Raw genomic sequence first — 13,709 nt, forward strand, 5'->3', positions numbered from 1 at the left:
GCTCTCACATAAACCCGCCATCGGTCCCTATCCTGTGCAAGATTATTCCAGTCCCTACCATCATATCCCACCGCCCTCAAATCCATTTTAATATTATCCTCCCATCTATGTCTCGGTCTCCCCAAAAGTCTTATTCCTTCCGGCCTCCCAACTCTATATGCATTTCTGCATTCGTCCATACGTGCTACATGCCCTGCCCATCTCAAACGTCTGGATTTAATGTTCCTAATTATGTCAGGTGAAGAATACAATGTGCGCAGTTCTGCATTCTCCTGTAACTTCATCCCTCTTAGCCCCAAATATTTTCCTAAGAACCTTATTCTCAAACACTCTTAGTCCCTGTTCCTCTCTCAAAGTGAGAGTCCAAGTTTCACAACCATACAGAGCAACCGATAATATAACTGTTTTATAAATTCTAACTTCAGATTTTTTTGACAGCAGACTAGATGATAAAAGCTTCTCAACCGAATAGTAACACGCATTTCCCATATTTATTCTGCGTTTAATTTCCTTCCGAGTGTCATTTATATTTGTTACTGTTGCTCCAAGATATTTGAATTTTTCCACCTCTTCGAAGGAGAAATCTCCAGTTTTTCTGTTTCCATTTCGTACAATATTCTCATTACGAGACATAATCATATACTTTGTCTTTTCGGGATTTACTTCCAAACCTGTCGCTTTACTTCAAGTAGAATTTCAGTGTTTTCCCTAATCGTTTGTGGATTTTCTCCTAACATATTCACGTCATCCGCATAGACAAAAAGCTGATGTAACCCGTTCAATTCCAAACCCTGTCTGTTATCCTGAACTTTCCTAATGGCATATTCTAGAACGACGTTAAAAACGAAAGGTGATAGTTCATTTCATAGTTCACTGCTTTAGCCCGCAGTGAGTATTGTCACTAATTATACAGATTAATGCTTTATTGATGATATGAAAGTGAAACCTTTTGGGGTTATATAAGTAGGCGTAGAGAATGTCTGAAGTAAGATCTTCTTTTCTATAATATTTACCGAGTGAAGGTTATATAGTAGTCTATACAAAACTTACTTAAGATAACAATATTGTTATTAAAAATGAAATATTTTTATAGTTATTAATCAAGTGGTATGGGTCTTTTCCATATTTTTAATGGCGGTGTGGTGTAGATATTTGAAACTGAAAGTTAGAATTTATAAAACAGTTATACTACCGGTTGTTCTTTATGGTTGTGAAACTCGGACTCTCACTTTGAGACAGGAAGAGAGATTAAGGGTGTTCGAAAATAACATGCTTAAATAAATATTTGGGGCTAAGAGGGATGAAGTTATAGGAGAATGGAGAAAGTTACACAACGCAGAACTACACTCATTATATTCTTCACCTAACATAATTAGGAACATTAAATCCAGACGTTTGAGATGGCAGCGCATGTAGCACGTATGGGTTAATCTAGGAATGGGTATAGAGTGTTAGTTGGAAGACTTGAAGGGAAAAGACTTTGAGGGAGGCAGACATAGATGGGAGGATAATATTGAAATGAATTTGAGAGAGGTGGGATATGATGATAGAGCCTGGATTAATCTTGCTCAGGATAGGGACCGATAGTGGGCTTAAGTGAGGGCGGCAATGAACCTCCGGGTTCCTTAAAAGCCATTTGTAAGTAAGTGTGATAGATATTTATATGTGTGATTCTCTTCAGTATTGTCTGGAGGAAGCGCAAAAATTATAATGTCTAAGGAAAGACCAAAAGGTGTTACTTACTGATAAAATAAGAGGCCTACATAATGTTGTAGTGTCCCGATCTCTTTAGCAAGATCTCTTAACAGGATAAAATGATTCTGCCCTCTACATTTCAAGGTAGTTCACGAAACATGCAACAGCTATACCAAGATGCTATGTCTATTGTTGGAAAGCATGGCAAACCTGATATTTTCTTAACGCTCACCTACGATCCACAGTGGTCTGAAATAGCTACTGCTTCACTCCCACATGAAAAACCGTATGATCGTCCTGACATTGTTACTTGCGTTTTCGCATTGAAACTTAAGAACTGAAGATGTATAGGTTCAATAAAAAATATTTAGCATGAAGAAAACCATTCAGAGGGGCATGTTTCATTATTATGAAAGCAAATAACTTCCAAAATGTCCGGTATTCTTCATTGGAAATAAATTTGAATAATTTTAATTTGAACTCCTAATGAACTTAGTTTGCGGCATTTGATGCACAAGCCACTAGTAAGTTTATAATTCTGCATTGATTTGTTTAGTCTAAATTTGGGTATATTACATAGATCTTGTTTTGTATTATAAGTATGTACAGTCATATACACAAAAAATGATCGATCTCCTGAAGTGATAATTTGTCAAATTTCATCTTTGGGCAGCGCCTGGTTCACATGACTAGAGAAAGAATATTTATTTTGCACCTAATTTACCCCTAGAATATAGGCTATCTTTGTTACAGATTTTTTAAACACTGCCACAAATAGGAAAAGCAACAAACGAAACAAAGGAAAAACAGAGCGGAGTCTTGCATAAGAAATTTGCTCTCGACAGGGGTAAATCTAAGCTCTTACGAAATCAATCGAATTCTTTCGAAGGTACTTTGAGTATGGCAGCCGATCTTTTTTTTTTGTCTAAGTTTATATGTATTTCGAAAGGAGAAAGAAATAATATTATCTTTTAAAAATAATAATATTTGGAAAAGATACATCCAAGTTAAAGTCACGATCCTTTTATGTATGAAAATGGGCTTTCAGAAGTGAAGAGTTAGTCATTATTCTTAAACCTTTCTTCTTAATATAAATATTTTGTTACTGTGTGTACTATTCCCCAAAGTAATATTTCATATTTAATAATAGAATTAAAGTATGCAAATTAGTTGATTTAACATACATTTTTGTTGAATATGTTCTTAAATTTCTTAAAAATAACACTATTCTAGACAATATTGTAATTAAGTAATTTACATGAACTTCCCAAGGATAATCATAATATTCCATATTTCTTAGAAAATGATATGCAGTATTGAGGAAATAACTTATGCGGCTAGAAAAGAGCCTCGATATTGTCTAAAGGAATTGCTTGAAAGTCAATTTTTTCGCACCCTGTGTATTCAGAATATTATATACAAAATGTATTTTGTGCATATATTCTGTCTCTATTAATCAATATTCAGATTTGAAGGTGAAACTAATAACTAGACTTCGTGGAATTGCCACGAGAATCGTAAGGTTTACTACGCAAGCGGTATAGACTGTATGAGAAGGGGACGTGCAACGGATGGAGTATGTCTCTTATGTAAACACTGAGCAGTATACTGCGGTTACAATAAAATCTGTATCCTGCATTCAAGAAATATAATGAATGATCATTGAAGTAGGGTACGTCTAAACATGTAAATACACAATTATTTTGTAGTGAGATATATTAACTCTTAAAATTTAATGTAATATACTCACATCATCCTTGACTATGTGCATTGCAGTGAAGAGTTACGTACATTTTGAGCGACTGCAAAGTGAACCTCCTCCGATGGTCACTCAAACAGTTTTTATGTTGGGAAAATGTACGTTCAACATCACACGATGTAATAGGTACATATTTGAAGAACGGAAAGTCACTACTTTTTAGTACACCAACTTCAGACGTCTTGTCATGACCTGATAGTACATCATTTATAATACGAAGTTGTGAATAGGCAGAATTTTTACCAATAATGTTTCTCAACTTACATTTCACTTTTTTTGAAATTAGTGAATTGTTATTTTGGATAACGGTTTGTGATACTTTATACACTATATTGAGGGCTTCTGAGAGTTGTAGTTTAGACGATTCTAACAGGGTGATGCTTTTGGACATGATTTTAAAATTAGAATCAACGAACAGAATATCTTCCAATAGCTGTTCTGAAGGCAAAGATTTTACAGCTGCAACAGCGGAACTGTCTGCGCTATCCAATGCATCAATTACCTCCATTATTTTGCCGTAATATTTTGCATAATAATTAACAGCATCCAACCACGTTTTCCAACGGGTCAAGACTGGCTGCGGGGGCAAGGGTATTCCAGGGGCAATTATTTGGAACAGCAACACTCTCATTGTAGCATGTTTGATTGAATTCTTGTCTGCACTGAACAAATGTTAAGCTTTGACTATTCCAACCACAGTAATGCAAAAACAAGTGCTTACATAGGTATACATTAGCTGTAGCTGCTCTATCTATTTGAACCGGTCACAACTCTTAACATGAACTGCTTATACTACGAGACCGGGAGGCCGCCCACCTCCTCTATACTACCGTACATCGGCAATCTGATTGCATGCTGCCTGTGGCAATTCAACGAAGTCTACTAATAACCATAAAAGTCTAGTACATTGTTTAATTAATAATTTTTCTAATATATGTGATTGTAATTTACGTCTCGGAACAATTTAACCGTGTCCAAATAATACGGTTTATCGCTGAAGTATTTTTCCAGTACTTGATATACTGCACACTTAAAAAGTATTACGTCATTTGCAGCTGTCACTCCAATGTTGTTAACATGGTGCCAACATGGTCGATTTCTCCTCGTTATTGAACCATCCATTAGATCGTCCAAGATTACGAGACTTCCTTCCAGCTGTAAATAAATACCACGTATAGTTAGTTGTGTGGTTATATTTAATTTAAACTTGTGAAAATATTTGTGATTAGATAATAGCTATGAAGAATGTTTGTCGCCCTAATAAAAGTAAAATTATTTCGTATTTCATTTGAAGTATTTTAAAATCCAAAAGCAATAAAATGTTCATGAATAAACAAATCTTCACGATTTTACGTAATTTTCTACGTCATGTTACGCCCTTTTAAAATTATGAGTTCAGATTTCTGTCGTTTTGAAGTGAAAATTCTGACACTAAACAACAGAAAAGCGTATAAGAAATTACGTCGCACTGTAAGTGAAAATGTCGTTCCCAGTGGAGTAGGGATGAAGTGCTCTCCTCTAGACCCAATGGTCGTAAACCTTAAAAAACCTGGAAATTCATCTCATCAACGACGGCAATTTTTTCCCTCTGAACACTATCTAAAAACCACTAGATTTAGAGGAAATTACAAGATAACATATTTCTATTATTTAAATAGAGCAGGCCTGCAGAACTCGTAAGGAGGGGAAATATTACGTCAGCCTCACTCCACTTCTATTGGGGATGATCGACTTCCGCCCCGAGAATGGATGTTGATGCAGCCGAGAGTAACTAGAACGCCGTAACCGCAGAGGTAGAAAAGGTGGATGGGTAAGAAAGAGGAGAAAAGCAGTCGCTCTCAAGAGCTACAGTTCTGCAGGCCTGAAGTAGAGAGTTTTCGCACCATACTGATACGCTAAACGGTTAAAGCTATGTTGACGTCATTGACGAAAGAGCCAATCAGAGCCAATTTACCTCACGTTATTTCAATAGCGGATCCGCTATCTCTAGACGGATAACGTGGAAGTTTCGTTCACCGTAATCCTAATTTGGTGTTAAAACATGGCGTCTCGTTTGGGATATACCACTGTGGATGATATTCATGTACTTAGAATAGCTGAAGATGGATAAATTATTCGGGCCGAAGTACAAGAAGGCGCAGGAAAAATTTTTCCTTGAGATTCCAACTGACAAAACTGAATACTCCGCCAAGCGAAAAGCACTCCTTTCTTTAACTCGCCGTAACTCGGAAACCAGTAAAGATTTTGAGTAGCAACCACTTTTGAAAGTAATTTCCATTCTTTCTAAACGTTTATCTCGCTTTGATCCTCCATCTAAAGTGAAAAATAAAAAAAGTTTGCCGCTTACGAACATTTTTAAACAGATGACATCGTAGTATTTTTTTTTCTCACGTTTCAAAAAATATTTTCATATCGAGTTTTGTTATATGATTTCCTTAGACATTGAGATATCGATTAAACAAATTACAGCGCAATTGATTGACAATCATAGGAGCTGCTACATGATAAATGTTTAACGCAGCGAGTAATAGTGTGTAATAGAACCTTGCGTTAAAGGAATACGTGCACATTCTTTCTTTCCTAAGTTTTACCCTAGATCACATATGTATATATGATCTAGGGTTTTACGAACGAGAATACACGTCACCAAATACGTCACTACTGACGTGAACATAGCGTTAGCCGTTTAGCAGGCGACCAGGGTGCGATAACTCTCTTGATAATTTCAAATAGTTCACATAGCCTATATTTTCTTTTCTTATGAAGCGACATTCCGAAATTAGACCCAACTAAATCATACGAAAATGGTACATTACCCCATTTCTTCGAAATCCTTAGGTCCATTTCCGAGATAAAGTATACAAATAAACAATGATATATTGCTCGTTTAATAGTATACGGTGCATATAGGATTTACTTACCATTTCTATACATACAGCCATTACCATCGATAGTCGAATGTTCTCAGGCGTCAGATCTTGTTGTGAAGTAGCATTTTGTATGTTCTCATGAATGCTAATCCTCGTTTAAGTCTTCCTCCAGGGACATGGTATTTGATCTCCTGAAAGGTTTTAATTGGCAGTAATAATAATAATAATAATAATAATAATAATAATAATAATAATAATAATAATAATAATAATAATAATAAGAGTTGCAGCTGCTTGGAGTCTTTATAACAAAGGAATTATCTAAAAAGCTGCTATTGATTAAATCTGACATGCGACAAGAATTATTTCCCGCATATTCTTTCTATTAAAAATATATCTTCTGCCAGTTTCCATTGCCACCGCAGAAAGATGTTCTACCAACCTTGAGCAGTTAAAAGGAATACAATATTATAATATCGATTAAATGGGTTTGTTTTATTAATCTTTCATAGAGATATCCTTTTAATGTTGAAAATATTAATGCTTTGACATGGTGATAGTCACTTCGAGCATCAAATGTGAAAATTCCGGATGCCATTTTTCCTCAAAGCAAATTACAATAAATCACAGTTAATGAAATAATTAATTTTGGAATTTATGTTTTTATTTGGCGACGGTTGGAGTTTTGATCCGTGTTGATTTGGAACTTTTTGCTCAAAGTAATACTAGGAAAACTTAATTAAACTGTGGACATTCTATTGTGGGACATACTGTATTATCCGGTATACTTATACGATTTAACACTTTATGTTTACTTGTTCATGCATTAAGGAGACGAATGCCATTCACTTTAACACCTATCAAGTCATCTTGAACTGCGATGAAAGCTGCAACATAAAGTGCTCCATCATTGACATCCAATAAACAAGTAAGTATCCTTCCATCACCCTTAGTTTTATACTTTCAATGTATTGTTTATTGGATTCAATGCTATCACGAATAGTCTGGTCCAGATTTGATTTTCATCTTCAATATCAGCAAGACATTTAGAGATTGTCTTTAGAACAGTACGATATTGTGTTTGGATAGCGTTCTCAGATAGCCTAAGTATTATTCTTGGATATTCTTTCATTCCTTTTTTAGCCATGAAAAGAATGTGTTTGGAAAAAGGGTGGACCCAGTTAGTCTTAGCTTTAGTATTATTCCAGGAAATCCTTTAAGTTCTCCCTTATCCATAATCTTCTTCTCTACTCTCATAACGTACGATTTCTCGAAATGTTTCATGCAAACAACTGAATTGATTTAATTTTGAAAATTCTGAGGAAACATGCCGGAGCCAGAGTTAACATCCCCTTTCATCTTTTAGTAATGCATACGTTGATTCAGTTTCTGAATCATAATAAGATCGACATACAAAATATACTATAACGTCTAGGCATATTTACCAAACCTAAAAGGAGAGAAACAAATGTTACTTCCCGGCAAAAAGAATGGGCTGCCGACAATTTATAAATTCCAGATACAATACATGTTCGTCTCGTCAAAGTTGCCTTTCACCAGATAACAGATAATTAAACCATTTAAATTTGTTTTTTGTTTCTTTTTGTTTAAGATTCTAAAATATGTTATGAAATGGAATTGAGGGTTGATTTTAGATACATCAGAGCCTCCGAAGAGAGAAATGTTAATAGAATTGATAAATACAAAATTAATCGAAGCGAATATGTACAGGAAAACCACGTATTATGCCGACCTGGAACTATCAGTTTGAGGACGTAGATCGTTACAGCACGACTAAAAAAAACGAGTGAATATAATACTTTACGGGGTTCCATAATATCTGACAGTCGACGTAAACATTGCTGTTAGAGAAAGGAAGAAGGATAATTGCTATTCAACAGTGACAGAAGTCACGTTCCACGCTTGTGGAAGGTTGAACGCTTAGATCCCCAACTTCAAGATGTCTGGAATATGACCTCTGCCATTGGTTGAATAGCAGTTATCCTTCTCCCTTCCTCTGCGGAGAATGTTTATGTCTCCTGTCGGGCATTATGGAACGAAGTATAAGTCAAGGTTCGAATCTCCGAGAAACTTAGTTTTTTAAATGACAAAATTTCCTATCATAAGTCTCATAATTTTGTCAATAACTTCGGTGCGTGACTTTCAATAAACAAACATCATAGCATCGTCTTCAAGTGCAGTTCGTTAACACGTGTGAACCGCGCGGTAGAACTTTGCATTTCTAACGACCAAGAGTCAGTCCATTCTTTCTACCGTGAATTGTAGCCTACCTTGCATCATGTGAGGTGAAATTTGAAAGCTATGTTATTAACAAGGTGAATTTTAATCACACCTGTGTCAACTTTTACAAAATCCTGTGCAACAAAAAGGACGCACCGATTTATTGGCAAAATATCAATGTATGCTGCCCTAATTCTAAAGCAGACGTACTCAAAACGATAAGCTTGGGAGATTCAAAGAAAGCATCCCGTAACACACAGGTAACACATGTAGGGTGGGAGGCGATTTCAAGAAAGAACTGAAACAGCGACAAATTATAGTGTTTTATTGTTTAGAGTTCATGTATCTACTTACTAGATAGTCATAAAAGAACAGAATTATACTATGAAAAATGTCATTGCATTAGTGTTAAGATATATTAAAAAAGCTAATGCTTGTTCGAAAATAAAACTTATTTAGTGTCGTGAACTAAGTTACAAATCTTTATGAAATCAACAACCATATAGCATAGATACTTTTAAAGTAGGTTACTATTTACAAAAACAAAAATTATTCATTTTTACATTCAAACATTTTAAATAAGTGCATGAAAAATAATACAGCTCAACAATATTCTTCAGTATAAACCCCTAAATTTTTAACCTAACCAAAACAAAACAAATTAATTAACTTGTAAACTCATTAACATAATTAATAATTATAGCCTTGTGTAAGCTCTTAGGAGGGGGCTAAGAGGGATGAAGTTACAGGATAATGGAGAAAGTTACACAACGCAGAATTGCACGCATTATTTTCTTCACCTGACATAATTAGAAACATTAAATCCAGACGTTTGAGATGGGCAGGGCATGTAGCACGTATGGGCGAATCCAGAAATGCATATAGAGTGTTAGTTGGGAGGCCGGAAGGAATAAGACCTTTGGGGAGGCAGAGACGTAGATGGGAGGATAATATTAAATGGATTTGAGGAAGTTGGGATATGATGGTAGGGAGATTAATCTTGCTCAGGATACGGATCGATGGCGGACTTATGTGAGGGCGGTAATGAACCTCCGGCCTCCTTAAAAACCAAAAATAGTAAAAGTAAGTAAAGTAAGTAAGTAAGCCATGTGCAATTAGCCTATCATAAAATAGTTTCTGGAAATTAAAATGTTTAACAGCCCCAAAGGGTCATTTTCATTTTCAGTTTATTCTCTTTTACTTTTTACTGTTAGGCATATTTTGTTTTTTCTTCATTGTCCACGGCCGTGTACATTCCACGTATAATTTCAGAACAAATAAGGCATTGGGTGTTGCCATCATGCTCCCAACAAAAGTACATTTCTTCCCACTCATACATAAATTTCCTTTTTCTGGACACCGGTCCGGAAGAACACGCTTTCGACACAGACATTGCTAACAACAATAAGGTAAATGCCACCACTGTCTCGTGATAATCATTATGACATGTGTCGTAAAGTGCCTATTAGAATTTTAGAACACAAGAGCCGTTTACATTGTCATCATGTGAACAACAAATATTGTTCCTCCAATTCTTCCCTAAACACACGTTTTCGAAGAGACGTTGAAGGTTTTGAGAAAGAAGCAATCTAAATCTAAGTAGGTAACCGCCAATGATAGATGCCTGTGTACTGGAGTTGTAGGGGAGTTGGATGGAAAGGAGGTGGTGAAGCAAAGACAGTTCACTGCGCCGCCCCAGCGACGTCACTATTGCTAGCAAAGACATTTTATAGTTTAATCATTGATTGTGATCACGATTATATTTTTTCCGATCCCTGTCGTAATGTGTAAGTTGTTTATATAATATTTATTTATTTATTAAGAAACAGCTTTTTTATTTTCAAATGTGTACGTTTTGTCTCTTTTCGTACAGAAAACTATAAAAATATCCCGGTTTGTTGTCTTAAAAATCTGGTCACATTATAATAATAAACTCATACATGGATCGTATGCGGAGACTTAGAGGAAGGCGGAAAATAGGGAAGATTGAAGAATGCTGGGTTTGCAATGAAAAACCTGCCCTTGGGCAGAAAAATGTGAATGAATGAATGAATGATTAGCAAACTACAAGTTTAAGAATACGAGGAAAGATCTATACATACTTGAAACTTAAACTCACTTTTTCCAACCAATCACCACCTTCAAGACTGTCTTGATAATGTTCGCTCGCTGCAAGATTTCGCATAACATCTTCAAATACAACCTCGAACTCTTTTCGTTCTCTTTCCGTCTGTTGTGGATCTTCGCGAATTTCCTCCATTGATTGCGGACTGAAATAAATAAATAAATAAATAAATAAATAAATAAATAAATAAATAAATAAATAAATAAATAAATACATAAATAAATAAATACATAAATAAATAAATAAAAAATAAATAAATATATATATATATATATATATATATATATATATATATATAAACAATAATTAGGCTTACACTGATTGATATAAAATCACTGACTTGAGTGACTACAGAGGTAGGTGAATTAACGAATAAATACACACTATAACAGATAGGTGATAAGGATGCATGTACAGCTATCGCTGTTAAAAGTGAAATGTATCGAATTATTTACAAAATTTGTACAAATATTTCATTGCCTTCCATATATACCATTCCCTAAATTAAAGTGTTACAAATGTACAAGGCCATTTAAAATATACTTCAAAATTTTAAGTAAGATACATTTTATAATATCTGAGGTAGAAAAAAAGAAACAAAAAGTATGAAGTGAGCTGGAGAGTTTGTCAGCGAGCGGCTAGTGGCAAGTCAGTCTCCATGGACACCACTACACCAATGTATTTGCGGAGGAATTGCCGATATTTACGGCCATCATGCACTCAGCTGTGGGAGGATCAAGGGTCGCATTCCCAGACATACATCACTCATTGATATCATTAAAAGATCTCTGACTTCTTGCGGCATCCCGTCTCTTTTGGAACCACCAGGTATTAGTCGCGCGGATGGTAAACGACCCGATGGCCTCACCTTAATTCCATGGTCTAGAGGAAAATCTTTAATTTGGGACTCCACTTGCGTTGGCACTCTAGCTCCATCTCACTTACCGAATACCTCCAGACGCGCAGGATCTGCTGCTGAATTAACCGTGAAGAAGAAGGTCAATAAATATGCTCATCTTTTAGACAATTATATCTTTGTCCCCTTTGCTGTAGAGACCTTCGGTCCTTGGAGTCATGACGCTAAAGTTTTGGTATCTCAAATCGGTCAAATTTTGACCTCCATTACTGGTGATCGTCGTTGCACTACTTATTTGCGTCAAGTTTAAGTATTGCAATTCAACGTGGAAATGCAATGAGCGTTTTGGGTACTCTTCCCGAGTCAGCCCTTTGGACGAACTCTTTCTCCTGTAAATTTTTTTATTCTGTGTGTAAATATTTCTGTTTAGTTATATATATACACGTTTTTATCAACCTGAGATTCTCTTATGTCGTGGGCATATTTCATAATAAATAAATAAATAAATAAATAAATAAATAAATAAATAAATAAATAAATAAATAAATAAATAAATAAATAAATAAATAAATAAATAAATAAATAAATAAATAAATAAATAAATAAATAAATAAATAAATAAATAAATAAATAAATAAATAAATAAATAAATAAATAAATAAATAAATAATTAAATGAATGAATGAATGAATAAATAAATAAATAAAATATCCGTGACACTCAAAAGATTTGGGAACCGCAGGATTAGATCACTAAAGTAGTCGATTCTGTATCATTATTAAAAATAAGACAGCATCTTTACTTACCGTGCTTGACTACTGCTTTTATGTTGTGGCACATCAATACTTGAGTGCACATTCTCACTGTAACTTCTTCGAAACAGTGTATTTTCATTGTGTCGCGTCCTGCAGATGTGATGTTGTTCTCCGCAGGAAGCAATCCAACGTCTCTTCGGAAAGGGTGTGGAGATCGGCAGAAAGCAAAGTCTCTCAGATTGACTCAGACACACTTTATTCAACGATTTCGTACCAAATAAGCGACGCTTTGAGCGTTACAGTAATATTTATAGATGTCAGCAAGTTAGGGGTGAGGGGACAGGTGATATGACGGCTTGGGGTAGCGTCATCTTTAATTAGGGGCCGCGATGCCTTCTAGATGTTTCCCCAGCTAATTAGAAATCTTAGTCATATACAGCTGGCTAGAGCTCGGCCGAAGGGTCGCAATAATAAACATGTGGTCACTTCCGGAGGGATGTATTAAGGAACGATCTATACCTGCTTGCTGATATCTTTACAGTTTCTTTGCTTATACTACATTTAATTTATTGTCGTGTACATAAGATTTTAAACTTGTAATGATAATGTACACACAGCTTGGTGCCTCTGACACGGGCTCGTGACACCTGCTCGTGACAATTGCTTTTAACAGAATACCTTTGTCCAGCAGGAAATTTAATATTTTGATACTTTGTTCTTCCAGCTATAGAAATGTTTCTTCCAAATATTCTTAACATTTTTTTTATTGCTATGACGGGAATCACATATGGATATTGCAACTACCATTAACTTGTAGAGTACGTAAGCAAGTCTTCAACTTGCGTCTAGCCGGCGACACCGGTCTAGCCACTAACCAGCTTCCACTTGAGTAAGTAGTTAGAATTTCACTCACCAGGTGGCAGTGGTGTTACAGTTTTTCGTATTAATGGCAGCTTTTTACGCTAGATGGCAGTAACACTCAAGCCGAAAATTACTGCTTTTCGTGTTAAAATCAACGAGTTACAAAGAGAATAATATAGAGTGGCCAAGTTGTCCTGTGCAGCGCTCTTTGCGGTGCCACCGCGAAACACGGCAGAGTCCACACCTGTGCAGTAGCGGTTAGCGCGTCTGGCCGCAAAACCAGGTGGCCCGGGTTCGATTCCCGGTTAGGGCAAGTTACTTGGTTGAGGTTTTTTCCGGGGTTTTCCCTCAACCCAATATGAGCAAATGCTGGGTAACTTTCGGTGCTGGACCCCGGATTCATTTCACCAATATTATCACTATCTCATTCAGGAGCTAAATAACCTAAGATGTTGATAAAGCGTCATAAAATAACCCAGTAAAATAAAAAATATATAAAATAAACACGGCAGATATGAACTAAGCGCCTACCGCTGTAAAAATTCGT

The 13,709-nt window shown here is 35.6% G+C and overlaps 1 protein-coding gene across 1 annotated transcript in view; it reads right to left on the bottom strand.

Annotated features, from left to right (window-relative positions):
* The window catches only part of LOC138704277 (farnesyl pyrophosphate synthase-like), a 34,684-nt gene extending 22,242 nt beyond the window's left edge, over positions 1-12,442 (bottom strand). Inside the window, exons 1-4 of the mRNA XM_069832146.1 lie at positions 12,353-12,442; positions 10,685-10,835; positions 6,376-6,515; positions 4,406-4,609 (exon numbers count right to left, since the gene is read on the bottom strand). Of these exons, the coding sequence (XP_069688247.1) occupies positions 4,406-4,609; positions 6,376-6,402 (231 nt within the window). The 5' untranslated portion in view covers positions 6,403-6,515; positions 10,685-10,835; positions 12,353-12,442. The remainder of the gene's footprint in view (positions 1-4,405; positions 4,610-6,375; positions 6,516-10,684; positions 10,836-12,352) is intronic.
* Positions 12,443-13,709: the final 1,267 nt, after the last annotated feature.

The sequence above is a fragment of the Periplaneta americana genome, chromosome 8 (assembly GCF_040183065.1).
Source record: "Periplaneta americana isolate PAMFEO1 chromosome 8, P.americana_PAMFEO1_priV1, whole genome shotgun sequence".
Taxonomy (NCBI): domain Eukaryota; kingdom Metazoa; phylum Arthropoda; class Insecta; order Blattodea; family Blattidae; genus Periplaneta; species Periplaneta americana.